The 20,303-nt window shown below is 40.2% G+C and overlaps 1 protein-coding gene across 1 annotated transcript in view; it reads right to left on the minus strand.

The window, feature by feature from the left end:
• CC2D2A (coiled-coil and C2 domain containing 2A) overlaps positions 1–20,303 on the minus strand; it is a 319,163-nt gene that overhangs the window by 140,084 nt on the left and 158,776 nt on the right. The window contains exon 20 of the mRNA XM_053704126.1: positions 4,474–4,677. Within this exon, the coding sequence (XP_053560101.1) occupies positions 4,474–4,677 (204 nt within the window). The remainder of the gene's footprint in view (positions 1–4,473; positions 4,678–20,303) is intronic.

Here is a 20,303-nt window from a genome sequence, read left to right on the forward strand (position 1 = left end):
CCTTAGAGGAAGAGGATGCCACACCTGCCCTGAAGTTTTTAAAAGGTACGAAAATTAGACTTTTTTTTTTTTTTTTTTTTGCCCTTGATTTAGACCTATCCTGAGGAAGGGCATGACCTTTTCCTCCAGTGATATAAGCAATAATCTCCTTCAAACCAGGCCCGAATAGGGTCTGCCCCTTGAAGGGAAGTTAAGTAGCTTATTTATTAAAGTCACGACAGCTGACCATGATATAAGCCATAGCGCTCTGCGCGCCAGTATAGTAAAAAACAGAATTCTTAGCCGTTAGTCTAGTCAAATGAACAAGGCATCAGAAAACAAAGGAATTGGCTAGCATAAGCTTGTCAAATATATTCATCCAATGGAGTCGCTTAACTGTAAAGCCTCATCAAGAGACTCAACCCAGAACGCCGCAGCAGCAGTGACAGAAGCAATGTATGCAAGGGGCTGCAGGATAAAACCCTGTTGAATAAACATTTTTTATCCATTGGATCTAAAAAGCACAACTGTCCTCGTCAGAGGTAGTGGTACGCTTAGCTAGAGTAGAAACTCTTCTCTCCACCTTAGGAACTGTCTGCCAGAAGTCCCGTGTGGTGGTAACTATTAGAAAACATTCTTCTAAAAAATAGGAGGGGAAGAGAACGGCACACCTGGTCTATCCCATTCCTTATTTAAAAAAAAAAAAATGTAGTAAACCTCTTTAGGTATTGGAAAAACATCAGTACACACCGGCACTGCATATTATTTATCCAGTCTACACAATTTCTCTGGCCCTGCGATTGTACACATTCATTCAGAGCAGCCAAAGCCTCCCTGAGCAACAAGTGGAGGTTCTCAAGCATAAATTTTAAATGTAGAAATATCAGAATCAGGTTAAATCATCTTCCCTGAGTCAAAAAAAAAAAAAAAAAAAATCACCCACAGACTAAGCATATTGTGAGTTAGTATCATACATGGTTCTTAAAGCGTCTGTATGCTCTGTATCTACCCCCAGAGCTAACTGCTTTCCTTTAATTTCAGGTAGTCTGACTAATACTGCTGCCAGAATATTATTCACCACCTTTGCCATGTCTTGTAAAATAAACGCTATGGGCGCCCTTGATGTACTTGGCGCCATTTGAGCGTGAGTCCCTGAAGCGGGAGTCGAAGGGTCTGACACGTGGGGAGAGTTAGTCGGCATAACTTTCCCCTCGACAGAATCCCCTGGTAAAGAAACGCTATGGGTGCCCTTGATGTACTTGGCGCCATTTGAGCGTGAGTCCCTAAAGCGGGAGTCAAAAGGTCTGACACGTGGGGAGAGTTAGTCGGCATAACTACCCCCACGACAGAATCCTCTGGTGATAATGTTTTTAAAGGCAAAAAATTATCTTTATTGTTTAACATGAAATCAGTACATCTGGTACACATTCTAAGATGGGGTTCCACCATGGCTTTAAAACATAATGAACACAGAGCTTCCTCTATGTCAGACATGTTAGAACAGACTAATAATGAGACTAGTAAGCTTGGAAAACACTTTAAATCAAGTTAACAAGCAAATATATAAAACGTTACTGTGCCTTTAAGAGAAACACATTTTGCCAAAATTTGAAATAACAGTGAAAAAAAGGCAGTTAAACTAACAAAATTTTTACAGTGTATGTAACAAGTTAGCAGAGCATTGCACCCACTTGCAAATGGATGATTAACCCCTTAATACAAAAAACAGATTAACAAAACGAAAAATATGTTTTAAACAGTCATAACAGCTCCTACTTTTGAAGCCCTTTTGAGCCCTTCAGAGATGTCCTATAGCATGCAGGGGACTGCTGAGGGAAGCTGAATGTCACTGTTTGTAATTTTAACTGCACCAACTGTAACTTTTATACTATAACAGTGGAAATTGTTTCTATGCAAAATTTAAGCCAGCCATGTGGAAAAAACTTAGGCCCCAATAAGTTTTATCACCAAACATATGTTAAAAACGATTAAACATGCCAGCAAACGTTTTAAAACACATTTTTACAAGAGTATGTATCTCTATTAATAAGCCTGATACCAGTCGCTATCGCTGCATTTAAGGCTTTACTTACATTACTTCGGTATCAGCAGTATTTTCTTAGTCAATTCCATTCCTAGAAAAATATTTTACTGCACATACCTTATCTGCAGGAAAACCTGCACGCCATTCCGCCTCTGAAGTACCTCACTCCTCAGAATGTGTGAGAACAGCAAATGGATCTTAGTTACGTCTGCTAAGATCATAGAAAAACGCAGGCAGATTCTTCTTCCAAATACTGCCTGAGATAAACAGCACACTCCGGTGCCATTTAAAAATAACAAACTTTTGATTGAAGAATAAACTAAGTAGAAAGCACCACAGACTCTCACAACCTCCTATCTATGTTGAGGCTTGCAAGAGAATGACTGAATATGGCAGTTAGGGGAGGAGCTATATAGCAGCTTTGCTGTGGGTGGACTCTTGCAGCTTCCTGTTGGGAAGGAGAATATATTCCATAAGTAATGGATGATCCGTGGACTGGATACACTTAACAAGAGAAATATATATATATATATATATATATATATAAAAGCAACCTTTTATATTTCAGTACTGGCAGACTTTCTGCCAGTACTTAAGATGGGGGTGACCTTTTGGGGGGTGGGGGAGGGATGAGAGCTGTTTGAGAGGAGTCAGGGAGGGATCAGGAGCTGAGATGTGTCAGGAGGCTGATCTCTACACTAAAGCTAAAATTAACCCTACAAGCTACCTAATTAACCCCTTCACTGATGGGCATAACTCAAGTGTGGTGCGCAGCGGCATTTAGTGGCCTTATAATTACCAAAAAGCAATGCCAAAGCCATATATGTCTGCTATTTCTGAACAAAGGGGATCCCAGAGAAGCATTTACAACCATTTGTGCTTAATTGCACAAGCTGTTTGTAAATAATTTCAGTGAGAAACCTAAAATTGTGAAAAAGTTAACGATTTTTTTTAATTTGATCACATTTGACGGTGAAATGGTAGCATGAAATATACCAAAATGGGCCTAGATCAATACTTTGGGTTGTCTACTAAAAAAAATAAAAATATATAGTTTTGATAGGTAAATATAAAAAAGCCTCTATTTCTGTTTTAATGTAGTGATGGCAAAAATGCTCTGGTCCTTTGGGTAAGTTTTTGTCTGAAATGCCCGATGCTTAAGGGGTTAAAACATGATCTACACCAGATGAATTAAAAACATATTAATAGAGGTAATGAAGATTTCACTTTGTTAGAGTACAAGCAGTAATAATTCCACAGCAGCAAATAAAAACCCATAAGTGTATTTAAAGGGACAGTATACTATAAAATTGTTTTTCCCTTAATGTGTTTCCAATACGTTTTTTAATCAGATAAAGAGTATAAAATGCATGAGATTTGCTTTTATAAGGTTTATTTGTGTATATGAAATAGCTGATTTTGTGTTTTGAAGCCACAACCTAATAAAATGGGTTGAGCTTTTAGGAATAATCAGATCTCATTACTTTATCACATTGTGTACATATACCTGCTTCTTTATCTTATATCTGTCCATAAACCAATCACCAATAATTGGAGAGAACAATGGAAAATTAACATTTTATTACCTTAACTCTAAACTGTTCCTTTAAGCTTATATTTTTTGTGCTATGGATGTTTATTTGCTGAATTAACACTGTTTGAAATCTAACAAAGTCAAGTCTCCATTACCTCTTATGATATACACAGAGAGAAGCGCACTCACAGGAATGAACACCTGGCTTAATAACATTGTTAGCTTGTTCTATGGTGATTTACCACCTAGGTGTAGCTTCTTTTTAGCCCAGTAATGCTTTACACAGAGTAGAACTTTCCTGTAGTATATCAGTCTGATCCCGCCTAATATGGTCACTCCAGCGCTGAAATACCAGACAATTCCACTCTGAACAAGGAACACAGCAACCACAGATAATCGTTTCTTCCTTCATTGGGCCTCGTCAGTGAGGTGTAGCAGTATTCCTCTAAGCACACTGAGCAAGGAGTCCACGTCTGGTTGCCCCTTTTTCCCATAGGGAGACTAAATACATAGAGAGAGAAGTGCACTCACAGGAACGAACAACTGGCTCAATACCATTGTTGGCCTGTTCTATGGCGATTTACCACCTGGGTGCAGCTTCTTTTTAGCCCAGTAATGCTTTTCACAGAGTAGAACTTTCCCGTAGTATATCAGTCTAATCCCGCCTATTACGACGGTCAGTCCAGCACCAAAATACCAGGGAATACCTCTCTGAACAAGGAACACAACAACCCCAGACGATCATTTCAGTTGTTGGTTCCTGTGAGTGTGCTTCTCTCTGTGTGTATTTAGTCTCCTTAAGGGAAAAAGGGGAAACCAGACGTGGACTGCTTGCTCAGTGTGCTTAGAGGAATATGGCTACACCTCACAGACGAAAACACACACATCACACTATCTTGTTTTTTTAAAAATGTACCTGGAAGATCTTATCAGAGATCTCACGGTCCTTTAGAGGTACTTGCTTAAAATTCCGAAATTCTGCTACCTCCTGGTTACGCAGCTGTAAAAGTCTGAACCTTTTTGATCTGTTAAATTCTTCATCAGATACAAAATCAAACTCCTTCTGCAACTGTTCAAGCCTGAAATATTCTGGGACATAAGAATCTCCACTGTTTGCAATCTGCAACATAATACAAAAGAAATAAATATTACCATTTTTTTTATTAAATAGTAGAACATTTGAGGTATTTTATAAACATCAGACTGGTTTAGATGCAGTACATAGTTTCAGTTCACTGTGGGCACTACATTTTACATAACTGCACAAATTATTACTCAAAACCTTTTGAAACAAGTGCAATAAGTGTTACAAAACAAAACATAAAAGGGACACCGTACTGTATGTTGTCCTGTCAACGTGATCCCAATGATTTGCTTTACCAGCTGCATAGTATTAGAAAGACATTAAACACCTCTTGTTTTTTGTGTAAAAATTAACCCCTTAATGACAACTGACGTACCAGGTACGTCCTGCAAAAACTTGCAGTTAGTGACAATGGACGTACCTGGTACGTCAGTTGTCTAAGAGAGTGCTGGAAGCGATCGCAATCGCTTCCAGCAGCTCTCAGGGTATTGCAGTGATGCCTCGATATTGAGGCATCCTGCAATACCCTTTAAAAAGCATCCGATGCAGAGAGAGCCACTCTGTGGCCCTCTCTGCACCGGTAGCGATGGGGCCGTTCGTTGGTGGGTGGGAGCTTACAGGGAGGAGGGTGGGCGGCCCATCGCTACCCGGCATCCGGTTCCTTCAAGTGCATTGTGCACGCCGGATGCCGGGAGCGTGCGGGGGGGCCTGCGTGCGCGCGCGCGCAGCAATCACTGCCACCAATGAATTTTGTTAAGAGGGAGGGGGGCAGCAATCTGTAAATTTTTTTTAATAATAATAGGATCTGGTAGGGTTAGGGGGGTGGGGGTACTGGGGGGGGCAGCTACACTACAGAAAAAATGAAAAAAAAAACATTTAAAAATAAAAAAAAAACACTTTATTTTTTGGGGAAAACTGGGTACTGGCAGACAGCTGCCAGTACCCAAGATGGTGGCAATTAGGTAGGTGGGGAGGGTTAGAGAGGTGTTTGGGGGGGATCAGGGAGGTTGGGGGTTAAGGCAGGGGTCCATCACAGCTGAATAATTAAAAAAAACAAAAAACAAAAAAAAAAAAACACCTTTTATTTTAGTACTGGCAGACTTTCTGCCAGTACTTAAGATGGCGGGGACAATTGTGGGGTGGGGGAGGGAAGAGAGCTGTCTGGGAGGGATCAGGGGGTGGGATGTGTCAGGTGGGAGGCTAATCTCTACACTAAAGCTAAAATTAACCCTGCAAGCTCTCTACAAGCTACCTAATTAACCCCTTCACTGCTGGGCTTAATACAAGTGTGGTGCGCAGCAGCATTTAGCGGCCTCCTAATTGCCAAAAAGCAACGCCAAAGCCATATATGTCTGCTATTTCTGAACAAAGGAGATCCCAGAGAAGCATTTACAACCATTTGTGCCATAATTGCACAAGCTGTTTGTAAATAATTTAAGTGAGAAACCTAAAATTGTGAAAAATGTCACTTTTTTTTTTATTTGCTCGCATTTGGCGGTGAAATGGTGGCATGAAATATACCAAAATGGGCCTAGATCAATACTTTGGGTTGTCTACTACACTACACTAAAGCTAAAATTAACCCTTCAAGGTCCCTACAAGATCCCTAATTAACCCCTTCACTGCTGGGCATAATACACGTGTGGTGCGCAGCTGCATTTAGCGGCCTTCTAATTACCAAAAAGCAACGCCAAAGCCATATATGTCTGCTATTTCTGAACAAAGGGGATCCCAGAGAAGCATTTACAACCATTTGTGCCATAATTGCACAAACTGTTTGTAAATAATTTCAGTGAGAAACCTAAAGTTTGTGACAAAATTTGTGAAAAAGTGAACAATTTTTTTTATTTGCTCGCATTTGGCAGTGAAATGGTGGCATGAAATATACCAAAATGGGCATAAATCAATACTTTGGGTTGTCTTCTAAAAAAAAATATATACATGTCAAGGGATATTCAGGGATTCCGGACAGATATCAGTGTTCCAATGTAACTAGCGCTAATTTTGAAAAAAAGTGGTTTGGAAATAGCAAAGTTCTACTTGTACTTATTGCCCTATAACTTGCAAAAAAAGCAAACAACATGTAACCATTGGGTATTTCTAAACTCAGGACAAAATTTAGAAACTATTTAGCATGGGTGTTTTTTGGTGGTTGTAGATGTGTAACAGATTTTGGAGGTCAAAGTTAGAAAAAGTGTGTTTTTTTTCCATTTTTTCCTCATATTTTATATATTTTTTATATTAAATTATAAGATGTGATGAAAAAAAATGGTATCTTTAGAAAGTCCATTTAATGGCGAGAAAAACGGTATATAATATGTGTGGGTACAGTAAATGAGTAAGAGGAAAATTACAGCTAAACACAAACACTGCAGAAATTTAAAAATAGCCACTGTCATTAAGGGTAAGAAAACTGAAAAATGGTCCGGTCATTAAGGGGAGGGATACTAAACTCAATTTTTTTTCTTTCATAATTCAGAAAGAGCGTGCAATTTAAAGCAACTTTCTAATTTACTCCTATTATCAATTTTTCTTCGTTCTCTTGCTATCTTTATTTAAAAAGCAGGAATGTAAAGCTCTGGAGCCAGCCCATTTTAGGTTCAGCACCCTGGATAGCGCTTGCTTGCTGGTGGCTACATTTAGCAAACCAATAAGCAAGCATAACCCAGGTTCTGAAACAAAAATGAGCCGGCTGCTAAGTTTACATTCCTGCTTTTTAAATAAAGATAGCAAGAGAACGAAGAAAAAAATGATAAAAGGAGTAAATTAGAAACGTGCTTAAAATAAATTGAGTGCTCTATCCAAATCATTAAAGAAAAAAACAGAATTTATGCTTACCTGATAAATTACTTTCTCCAACGGTGTGTCCGGTCCACGGCGTCATCCTTACTTGTGGGATATTCTCTTCCCCAACAGGAAATGGCAAAGAGTCCCAGCAAAGCTGGTCACATGATCCCTCCTAGGCTCCGCCCACCCCAGTCATTCGACCGACGGACAGGAGGAAATATATATAGGAGAAACCATATGATACCGTGGTGACTGTAGTTAGAGAAAATAATTAATCAGACCTGATTAAAAAACCAGGGTGGGCCGTGGACCGGACACACCGTTGGAGAAAGTAATTTATCAGGTAAGCATAAATTCTGTTTTCTCCAACATTGGTGTGTCCGGTCCACGGCGTCATCCTTACTTGTGGGAACCAATACCAAAGCTTTAGGACACGGATGAAGGGAGGGAGCAAATCAGGTCACCTAAATGGAAGGCACCACGGCTTGCAAAACCTTTCTCCCAAAAATAGCCTTCGAAGAAGCAAAAGTATCAAATTTGTAAAATTTGGCAAAAGTGTGCAGTGAAGACCAAGTCGCTGCCTTACATATCTGGTCAACAGAAGCCTCGTTCTTGAAGGCCCATGTGGAAGCCACAGCCCTAGTGGAGTGAGCTGTGATTCTTTCAGGAGGCTGCCGTCCGGCAGTCTCATAAGCCAATCAGATAATGCTTTTAAGCCAAAAGGAAAGAGAGGTAGAAGTCGCTTTTTGACCTCTCCTTTTACCAGAATAAACAACAAACAAGGAAGATGTTTGTCTGAAATCTTTAGTAGCCTCTAAATAGAATTTTAGAGCACGGACTACGTCCAAATTGTGTAACAAACGTTCCTTCTTTGAAACTGGATTCGGACACAAAGAAGGTACAACTATCTCCTGGTTAATATTTTTGTTGGAAACAACTTTCGGAAGAAAACCAGGCTTAGTACGCAAAACCACCTTATCTGCATGGAACACCAGATAGGGCGGAGAACAATGCAGAGCAGATAACTCTGAAACTCTTCTAGCAGAAGAAATTGCAACCAAAAACAAAACTTTCCAAGATAATAACTTAATATCTACGGAATGTAAGGGTTCAAACGGAACCCCTTGAAGAACTGAAAGAACTAGATTTAGACTCCAGGGAGGAGTCAAAGGTCTGTAAACAGGCTTGATCCTAACCAGAGCCTGAAAAAATGCTTGAACATCTGGCACAGCTGCCAGTCTTTTGTGAAGTAAAACAGATAAAGCAGAGATCTGTCCCTTCAGAGAACTTGCAGATAATCCTTTCTCCAAACCTTCTTGTAGAAAGGATAAAATCTTAGGAATTTTTATCTTGTTCCATGGGAATCCTTTAGATTCACACCAACAGATATATTTTTTCCATATTTTATGGTAAATTTTTCTAGTTACAGGCTTTCTAGCCTGAATCAGAGTATCTATTACAGAATCTGAAAACCCCCGCTTTGATAAAATCAAGCGTTCAATCTCCAAGCCGTCAGTTGGAGGGAAACCAGATTCGGATGTTCGAATGGACCCTGAACAAGAAGGTCCTGTCTCAAAGGTAGCTTCCATGGTGGAGCCGATGACATATTCACCAGGTCTGCATACCAAGTCCTGCGTGGCCACGCAGGAGCTATCAAGATCACCGAGGCCCTCTCCTGATTGATCCTGGCTACCAGCCTGGGGATGAGAGGAAACGGTGGGAATACATAAGCTAGGTTGAAGGTCCAAGGTGCTACTAGTGCATCTACTAGGGTCGCCTTGGGATCCCTGGATCTGGACCCGTAGCAAGGAACCTTGAAGTTCTGACGAGACGCCATCAGATCCATGTCTGGAATGCCCCATAATTGAGTTATTTGGGCAAAGATTTCCGGATGGAGTTCCCACTCCCCCGGATGGAATGTCTGACGACTCAGAAAATCCGCTTCCCAATTTTCCACTCCTGGGATGTGGATCGCAGACAAGTGGCAGGAGTGATCCTCCGCCCATTGAATTATCTTCGTCACTTCTTTCATCGCCAGGGAAGTCCTTGTTCCCCCCTGATGATTGATATATGCAACGGTCGTCATGTTGTCTGACTGAAACCTTATGAATTTGGCCTTTGCTAGTTGAGGCCAAGCTCTGAGAGCATTGAATATCGCTCTCAGTTCCAGAATGTTTATCGGGAGAAGAGACTCTTCCCGAGACCATAGACCCTGAGCTTTCAGGGATTCCCAGACCGCGCCCCAGCCCACTAGGCTGTCGTCGGTCGTGACAATGACCCACTCTGGTCTGCGGAAGCTCATTCCCTGTGACAGATTGTCCAGGGTCAGCCACCAACGGAGTGAATCTCTGGTCTTTTGATCTACTTGAATCGTCGGAGACAAGTCTGTATAATCCCCATTCCACTGTCTGAGCATGCACATTTGTAATGGTCTTAGATGAATTCGTGCAAAAGGAACTATGTCCATTGTTGCAACCATCAATCCTATTACTTCCATGCACTGCGCTATGGAAGGACGAGGAACAGAATGAAGTACTTGACAATAGCTTAGAAGTTTTGATTTTCTGATCTCTGTCAGAAAAATCCTCATTTCTAAGGAATCTATTATTGTTCCCAAGAAGGGAACTCTTGTTGACGGGGACAGAGAACTTTTTTCTTTGTTCACCTTCCATCCGTGAGATCTGAGAAAGGCTAGGACGATGTCCGTATGAGCCTTTGCTTTTGACAGGGACGACGCTTGAATCAGGATGTCGTCCAAGTAAGGTACTACTGCAATGCCCCTTGGTCTTAGAACCGCTAGAAGGGACCCTAGTACCTTTGTGAAAATCCTTGGAGCAGTGGCTAATCCAAATGGAAGTGCCATAAACTGGTAATGCTTGTCCAGAAAAGCGAACCTTAGGAACTGATGATGTTCCTTGTGGATAGGAATATGTAGGTACGCATCCTTTAAATCCACGGTAGTCATAAATTGATTTTCCTGGATAGTAGGTAGGATCGTTGAGAAATTTGTTTAGGATCTTTAGATCCAAAATTGGTCTGAATGTTCCCTCTTTTTTGGGAACTATGAACAGATTGGAATAAAATCCCATTCCTTGTTCTCTTATTGGAACTGGATGTATCACTCCCATCTTTAACAGGTCTTCTACACAATGTAAGAATGCCTGTCTCTTTATTTGGTTTGAAGATAATTGAGACCTGTGGAACCTTCCCCTTGGGGGTAGTTCCTTGAATTCCAGGAGATAACCTTGAGAAACTATTTCTAGCGCCCAAGGATCCTGAACATCTCTTGCCCAAGCCTGAGCAAAGAGAGAAAGTCTGCCCCCCACTAGATCCGGTCCCGGATCGGGGGCTATCCCTTCATGCTGTTTTGGTAGCAGTGGTAGGCTTCTTGGCCTGCTTACCCTTGTTCCAGCCTTGCATTGGTTTCCAGGCTGTTTTGGGTTGTGAAGTATTACCCTCTTGCTTAGAGGATACAGAATTAGAGACTGGTCCGTTTCTGCGAAAGGGACGAAAATTAGGCTTATTATTAGCCTTAAAAGACCTATCCTGTGGGAGGGCGTGGCCCTTTCCCCCAGTGATGTCTGAAATAATCTCTTTCAAATCAGGTCCAAATAATGTTTTACCTTTGAAAGGAATGTTAAGCAATTTTGTCTTGGAAGACACATCCGCTGACCAAGACTTTAGCCAAAGCACTCTGCGCGCCACGACAGCAAACCCTGAATTTTTCGCCGCTAATCTAGCTAATTGCAAAGCGGCATCTAAAACAAAAGAGTTAGCCAATTTAAGTGCTTGAACTCTGTCCATAACCTCCTCATACGAAGATTCTTTACTGAGCGATTTTTCTAGTTCCTCGAACCAGAAACACGCTGCCGTAGTGACAGGAACAATGCATGAAATTGGTTGTAGAAGGTAACCTTGCTGTACAAAAAACATAATTTATGTAAGAACTTACCTGATAAATTCATTTCTTTCATATTAACAAGAGTCCATGAGCTAGTGACGTATGGGATATACATTCCTACCAGGAGGGGCAAAGTTTCCCAAACCTTAAAATGCCTATAAATACACCCCTCACCACACCCACAAATCAGTTTAACGAATAGCCAAGAAGTGGGGTGATAAGAAAAAGTGCGAAGCATATAAAATAAGGAATTGGAATAATTGTGCTTTATACAAAAAAATCATAACCACCACAAAAAAGGGTGGGCCTCATGGACTCTTGTTAATATGAAAGAAATGAATTTATCAGGTAAGTTCTTACATAAATTATGTTTTCTTTCATGTAATTAACAAGAGTCCATGAGCTAGTGACGTATGGGATAATGACTACCCAAGATGTGGATCTTTCCACACAAGAGTCACTAGAGAGGGAGGGATAAAATAAAGACAGCCAATTCCTGCTGAAAATAATCCACACCCAAAATAAAGTTTAACAAAAAACATAAGCAGAAGATTCAAACTGAAACCGCTGCCTGAAGAACTTTTCTACCAAAAACTGCTTCAGAAGAAGAAAATACATCAAAATGGTAGAATTTAGTAAAAGTATGCAAAGAAGACCAAGTTGCTGCTTTGCAGATCTGGTCAACCGAAGCTTCATTCCTAAACGCCCAGGAAGTAGATACTGACCTAGTAGAATGAGCTGTAATTCTTTGAGGCGGAGTTTTACCCGACTCAACATAGGCAAGATGAATTAAAGATTTCAACCAAGATGCCAAAGAAATGGCAGAAGCTTTCTGGCCTTTCCTAGAACCGGAAAAGATAACAAATAGACTAGAAGTCTTACGGAAAGATTTCGTAGCTTCAACATAATATTTCAAAGCTCTAACAACATCCAAAGAATGCAATGATTTCTCCTTAGAATTCTTAGGATTAGGACATAATGAAGGAACCACAATTTCTCTACTAATGTTGTTGGAATTCACAACTTTAGGTAAAAATTCAAAAGAAGTTCGCAACACCGCCTTATCCTGATGAAAAATCAGAAAAGGAGACTCACACGAAAGAGCAGATAATTCAGAAACTCTTCTAGCAGAAGAGATGGCCAAAAGGAACAAAACTTTCCAAGAAAGTAATTTAATGTCCAATGAATGCATAGGTTCAAACGGAGGAGCTTGAAGAGCTCCCAGAACCAAATTCAAACTCCAAGGAGGAGAAATTGACTTAATGACAGGTTTTATACGAACCAAAGCTTGTACAAAACAATGAATATCAGGAAGAATAGCAATCTTTCTGTGAAAAAGAACAGAAAGAGCAGAGATTTGTCCTTTCAAAGAACTTGCGGACAAACCCTTATCCAAACCATCCTGAAGAAATTGTAAAATTCTCGGTATTCTAAAAGAATGCCAAGAAAAATTATGAGAAAGACACCATGAAATATAAGTCTTCCAGACTCTATAATATATCTCTCGAGATACAGATTTACGAGCCTGTAACATAGTATTAATCACGGAGTCAGAGAAACCTCTATGACCAAGAATCAAGCGTTCAATCTCCATACCTTTAAATTTAAGGATTTCAGATCCGGATGGAAAAAAGGACCTTGTGACAGAAGGTCTGGTCTTAACGGAAGAGTCCATGGCTGGCAAGATGCCATCCGGACAAGATCCGCATACCAAAACCTGTGAGGCCATGCCGGAGCTATTAGCAGAACAAACGAGCATTCCCTCAGAATCTTGGAGATTACTCTTGGAAGAAGAACTAGAGGCGGAAAGATATAGGCAGGATGATACTTCCAAGGAAGTGATAATGCATCCACTGCCTCCGCCTGAGGATCCCGGGATCTGGACAGATACCTGGGAAGTTTCTTGTTTAGATGAGAGGCCATCAGATCTATCTCTGGGAGCCCCCACAATTGAACAATCTGAAGAAATACCTCTGGGTGAAGAGACCATTCGCCCGGATGCAACGTTTGGCGACTGAGATAATCCGCTTCCCAATTGTCTACACCTGGGATATGAACCGCAGAGATTAGACAGGAGCTGGATTCCGCCCAAACCAAAATTCGAGATACTTCTTTCATAGCCAGAGGACTGTGAGTCCCTCCTTGATGATTGATGTATGCCACAGTTGTGACATTGTCTGTCTGAAAACAAATGAACGATTCTCTCTTCAGAAGAGGCCAAAACTGAAGAGCTCTGAAAATTGCACGGAGTTCCAAAATATTGATCGGTAATCTCACCTCCTGAGATTCCCAAACTCCTTGTGCCGTCAGAGATCCCCACACAGCTCCCCAACCTGTGAGACTTGCATCTGTTGAAATTACAGTCCAGGTCGGAAGAACAAAAGAAGCCCCCTGAATTAAACGATGGTGATTTGTCCACCACGTTAGAGAGTGTCGAACAATCGGTTTTAAAGATATTAATTGAGATATCTTCGTGTAATCCCTGCACCATTGGTTCAGCATACAGAGCTGAAGAGGTCGCATGTGAAAACGAGCAAAGGGGATCGCGTCCGATGCAGCAGTCATAAGACCTAGAATTCCATGCATAAGGCTACCGAAGGGAATGATTGTGACTGAAGGTTTCGACAAGCTGTAATCAATTTTAGACGTCTCTTGTCTGTTAAAGACAGAGTCATGGACACTGAATCTATCTGGAAACCCAGAAAGGTTACCCTTGTTTGAGGAATCAAAGAACTTTTTGGTAAATTGATCCTCCAACCATGATCTTGAAGAAACAACACAAGTCGATTCGTATGAGACTCTGCTAAATGTAAAGACGGAGCAAGTACCAAGATATCGTCCAAATAAGGAAATACCACAATACCCTGTTCTCTGATTACAGACAGAAGGGCACCGAGAATCTTTGTGAAAATTCTTGGAGCTGTAGCAAGGCCAAACGGTAGAGCCACAAATTGGTAATGCTTGTCTAGAAAAGAGAATCTCAGGAACTGATAATGATCTGGATGAATCGGAATATGCAGATATGCATCCTGTAAATCTATTGTGGACATATAATTCCCTTGCTGAACAAAAGGCAATATAGTCCTTACAGTTACCATCTTGAACGTTGGTATCCTTACATAACGATTCAATAATTTTAGATCCAGAACTGGTCTGAAGGAATTCTCCTTCTTTGGTACAATGAAGAGATTTGAATAAAACCCCATCCCCTGTTCCGGAACTGGAACTGGCATAATTACTCCAGCCAACTCTAGATCTGAAACACAATTCAGAAATGCTTGAGCTTTCACTGGATTTACTGGGACATGGGAAAGAAAAAATCTCTTTGCAGGAGGTCTCATCTTGAAACCAATTCTGTACCCTTCTGAAACAATGTTCTGAATCCAAAGATTGTGAACAGATTTGATCCAAATTTCTTTGAAAAAACGTAACCTGCCCCCTACCAGCTGAACTGGAATGAGGGCCGTACCTTCATGTGAACTTAGAAGCAGGCTTTGCCTTTCTAGCAGGCTTGGATTTATTCCAGACTGGAGATGGTTTCCAAACTGAAACTGCTCCTGAGGACGAAGGATCAGGCTTTTGTTCTTTGTTGAAACGAAAGGAACGAAAACGATTGTTAGCCCTGTTTTTACCTTTAGATTTTTTATCCTGTGGTAAAAAAGTTCCTTTCCCACCAGTAACAGTTGAAATAATAGAATCCAACTGAGAACCAAATAATTTGTTTCCCTGGAAAGAAATGGAAAGTAGAGTTGATTTAGAAGCCATATCAGCATTCCAAGTCTTAAGCCATAAAGCTCTTCTGGCTAAGATAGCCAGAGACATAAATCTAACATCAACTCTAATAATATCAAAAAATGGCATCACAGATGAAATTATTAGCATGCTGGAGAAGAATAATAATATCATGAGAATCACGATTTGTTACTTGTTGCGCTAGAGTTTCCAACCAAAAAGTTGAAGCTGCAGCAACATCAGCCAATGATATAGCAGGTCTAAGAAGATTACCTGAACATAGATAAGCTTTTCTTAGAAAAGATTCAATTTTTCTATCTAAAGGATCCTTAAACGAGGTACCATCTGACGTAGGAATGGTAGTACGTTTAGCAAGGGTAGAAATAGCCCCATCAACTTTAGGGATTTTGTCCCAAAATTCTAACCTGTCAGGCGGAACAGGATATAATTGCTTAAAACGTTTAGAAGGAGTAAATGAATTACCCAATTTATCCCATTCCTTAGCAATTACTGCAGAAATAGCATTAGGAACAGGAAAGACTTCTGGAATAACCGCAGGAGCTTTAAAAACCTTATCCAAACGTATAGAATTAGTATCAAGAGGACTAGAATCCTCTATTTCTAAAGCAATTAGTACTTCTTTAAGTAAAGAGCGAATAAATTCCATCTTAAATAAATATGAAGATTTATCAGCATCAATCTCTGAGACAGAATCCTCTGAACTAGAAGAGTCCAAAGAATCAGAATGATGGTGTTCATTTAAAAATTCATCTGTAGAGAGAGAAGATTTAAAAGACTTTTTACGTTTACTAGAAGGAGAAATAACAGACAAAGCCTTCTTTATGGATTCAGAAACAAAATCTCTTATGTTATCAGGAACATTCTGCACCTTAGATGTTGAGGGAACTGCAACAGGCAATGGTACATCACTAAAGGAAATATTATCTGCTTTAACAAGTTTGTCATGACAATTAATACAAACAACAGCTGGAGAAATAGCTACCAAAAGTTTACAGCAGATACACTTAGCTTTGGTAGATCCAGCAGGCAGTGGTTTTCCTGTAGTATCTTCTGGCTCAGATGCAACGTGAGACATCTTGCAATATGTAAGAGAAAAAACAACATATAAAGCAAAATAAATCAAATTCCTTATAAGACAGTTTCAGGAATGGGAAAAAAATGCCAAACATCAAGCTTCTAGCAACCAGAAGCAAATGAAAATGAGACTGAAATAATGTGGAGACAAAAGCGACGCCCATATTTTTTGGCGCCAAATAAGACGCCCACATTATTTGGCGCCTAAATGCTTTTGGCGCCAAAAATGACGCCACATCCGGAACGCCGACATTTTTGGCGCAAAATAACGTCAAAAAATGACGCAACTTCCGGCGACACGTATGACGCCGGAAACGGAAATGAATTTTTGCGCCAAAAAAATCCGCGCCAAAAATGACGCAATAAAATGAAGCATTTTCAGCCCCCGCGAGCCTAACAGCCCACAGGGAAAAAAGTCAAATTTTTGAGGTAAGACAAAATATGATAATTTAAAGCATAATCCCAAATATGAAACTGACTGTCTGGAAATAAGGAAAGTTGAACATTCTGAGTCAAGGCAAATAAATGTTTGAATACATATATTTAGAACTTTATAAATAAAGTGCCCAACCATAGCTTAGAGTGTCACAGAAAATAAGACTTACTTACCCCAGGACACTCATCTACATGTTTGTAGAAAGCCAAACCAGTACTGAAACGAGAATCAGTAGAGGAAATGGTAAATATAAGAGTATATCGTCGATCTGAAAAGGGAGGTAAGAGATGAATCTCTACGACCGATAACAGAGAACCTTATGAAATAGACCCCGTAGAAGGAGATCACTGCATTCAATAGGCAATACTCTCCTCACATCCCTCTGACATTCACTGCACGCTGAGAGGAAAACCGGGCTCCAACTTGCTGCGGAGCGCATATCAACGTAGAATCTAGCACAAACTTACTTCACCACCTCCCTTGGAGGCAAAGTTTGTAAAACTGATTTGTGGGTGTGGTGAGGGGTGTATTTATAGGCATTTTAAGGTTTGGGAAACTTTGCCCCTCCTGGTAGGAATGTATATCCCATACGTCACTAGCTCATGGACTCTTGTTAATTACATGAAAGAAATCTTTTTAAGCAAACCCTCTAATTTCTTATCCATAGGATCTTTGAAAGCACAACTATCTTCGATAGGAATAGTAGTGAGTTTGTTTAGAGTAGAAACCGCCCCCTCGACCTTGGGGACTGTCTGCCATAAGTCCTTTCTGGGGTCGACTATAGGAAATAATTTCTTAAATATAGGGGGGGGAACAAAAGGTATGCCGGGCCTTTCCCACTCTTTATTTACTATGTCCGCCACCCGCTTGGGTATAGGAAAAGCGTTGGGGGGCACCGGAACCTCTAGGAACTTGTCCATCTTACATAATTTCTCTGGAATGACCAAATTGTCACAATCATCCAGAGTAGATAACACCTCCTTAAGCAGTGCGCGGAGATGTTCTAATTTAAATTTAAATGTCACAACATCAGGTTCAGCTTGATGAGAAATTTTTCCTGAATCTGAAATTTCTCCATCAGACAAAACCTCCCTCATGGCCCCTTGAGATTGGTGTGAGGGTATGTCAGAACAGTTATCATCAGCGTCCTCTTGCTCTTCAGTGTTTAAAACAGAGCAATCGCGCTTTCTCTGATAAGTAGGCATTTTGGATAAAAGATTTGCTATGGAGTTATCCATTACAGCCATTAATTGTTGCATGGTAATAAGTATTGGCGCACTAGATGTACTAGGGGCCTCCTGTGTGGGCATAACTGGTGTAGACACAGTAGGGGATGATGTAGTATCATGTTTACTCCCCTCATTTGAGGAATCATCTTGGGCAATATCATTATCTGTTGCATTACTGTCCTTACTTTGTTTGGACACTATGGCACAATTATCACATAAATTTAAATGGGGAGACACATTGGCTTTCATACATATAGAACATAGCTTATCTGATGGTACAGACATGTTAAACAGGCTTAAACTTGTCAACAAAGCACAAAAAACGTTTTAAAATAAAACCATTACTGTCACTTTAAATTTCAAACTGAAAACACTTTATTACTGAATATGTGAAAAAGTATGAAGGAATTGTCCAAAATTTCACCACAGTGTCTTAAAGCATTAAAAGTATTGCACACCAAATTTCAGAGCTTTAACCCTTAAATTAACGGAACCGGAGCCGTTTTTACATTTAACCCCTATACAGTCCCAGAATGAGGCTCTGTCTATAACTAGAAAGGCCCCCATCTGAAAAAGGTGTCCAACACAGTGCCTGCCGTTTTTCTAAACGTTCCCCAAGATTATAATACCAATAATTAGTTAGAATCTGCATAATATGCCTAGTAAAGCAATTGTTTAGCCCAGAAAAATGTCTACCAGTTTTTAAGCCCTTTTTGAAGCCCTTTATTCTTTTATGTTTAACTAAGAAAATGGCTTACCGGTCCCCATGAGGGGAAATGACAGCCTTCCAGCATTACATGGTCTTGTTAGAAATATGGCTAGTCATACCTTAAGCAGAAAAGACTGCTAACTGTTTCCCCCAACTGAAGTTACTTCATCTCAACAGTCCTGTGTGGAACGATTTTAGTTACTGTCTGCTAAAAATCATCTTCCTCTTACAAACAGAAATCTTCATCCTTTTCTGTTTCAGAGTAAATAGTACATACCAGAACTATTTTTTAAATAACAAACACTTGATAGAAGAATAAAACTACAAAAAACTCTTAACCATCTCCGTGGAGATGTTGCCTGTGCAACGGCAAAGAGAATGACTGGGGTGGGCGGAGCCTAGGAGGGATCATGTGACCAGCTTTGCTGGGACTCTTTGCCATTTCCTGTTGGGGAAGAGAATATCCCACAAGTAAGGATGACGCCGTGGACCGGACACACCAATGTTGGAGAAATTGGGTTTAGTGTCCCTTTAAGCTTGACCAATGCTCCCTAGAGAACCAAATTATGTGTCCTGCAAATGCACAGACAACTGATAACTAAAGTAACAATCTCACAGAATTTTCTGTCCCTTCTACTATTAAACTCTCATTGCTATGTGTTTATTGGCAGTGAGCAAATCAGGAATGTTCTACTTGGGAGTGGGGGTGTTCCTAGAGCACACATTTATGTGCAAGGGGCTTATATTTTGGAAATCACTTCAGTGAGGTTACCGCCACATGATTTACAAACTTCGACCACAACAAAGCTAAAATTTGCACCTTGTGTTGTGGCAGAAGTGTTTGAGCTGAATGATTTAAGATGAACATTATAGCTGGTAAATGGACTTTAAAGGGACATTGTACATTGTCCCATTTAATGTGTTCTCGATGGTCCACTTTACCTGCTGGAGTGTATTTAAGTGTTTGCAAAAAAGTTACTTTATTTGTTATATGAAATGAGCTATTTTTGCCTTTTGTATCACCACATGAAAATAAATAACAAATGTTTTCTGTAGAAAAGTTATGTAAACAAGAGACAATAGCACTAATTATCTTCCAGAGAGGTATAGGAGGGAGATAGAGATTGTGTATCTGAAACAGCTGGTTGTGCTCATTTAACCCACAGCCATAATAAAAATGTAATTAACATAGAAAACATTAGTAGGTCTGCTTTACTTGCAGGCTCAGTCCATTATTATGGAATGTAATAGAGAACAGCAGGTGATGGTTTTAATGAGCAAAACCAGCTATTTCAAATACAAAGATAAACATTAATGAATAATTTCCCATACATTTAATACTGTGCAATAGGTATAACAAGTCATTTGGAACATATTAAGGGAAAAACTAAATTTATGTTTACCAGATAAATTCCTTTTTTCCTTACAGGGAGAGTCCACAACTTCATTCCTTGCTGTTGGAAAATACAACACCTGGCCACCAGGAAGAGGCAAAGACACCCCAGCCAATGGCTTAAATCTCCCTCCCACTTCCCCTATCCCCCCAGTAATTCGGCCGAGGGAACAAGGAATAGTAGGAGAAACATCAGGGTATAAAGGTGCCAGAAGAAAAACAAAAAGGGAGCCGTCCAAACAAAGAATAACAGAGAGTTGTGGACTCTCCCTGCCAGGAAAGAAAGGAATTTATCTGGTAAGCATAAATGTTGTTTTCTTTCCATAAGGCAGGGAGAGTCCACTACTTCATTCCTCGATTCTACCTCGATAAGTTCTGAC

The sequence above is a fragment of the Bombina bombina genome, chromosome 2, assembly GCF_027579735.1.
Source record: "Bombina bombina isolate aBomBom1 chromosome 2, aBomBom1.pri, whole genome shotgun sequence".
Taxonomy (NCBI): domain Eukaryota; kingdom Metazoa; phylum Chordata; class Amphibia; order Anura; family Bombinatoridae; genus Bombina; species Bombina bombina.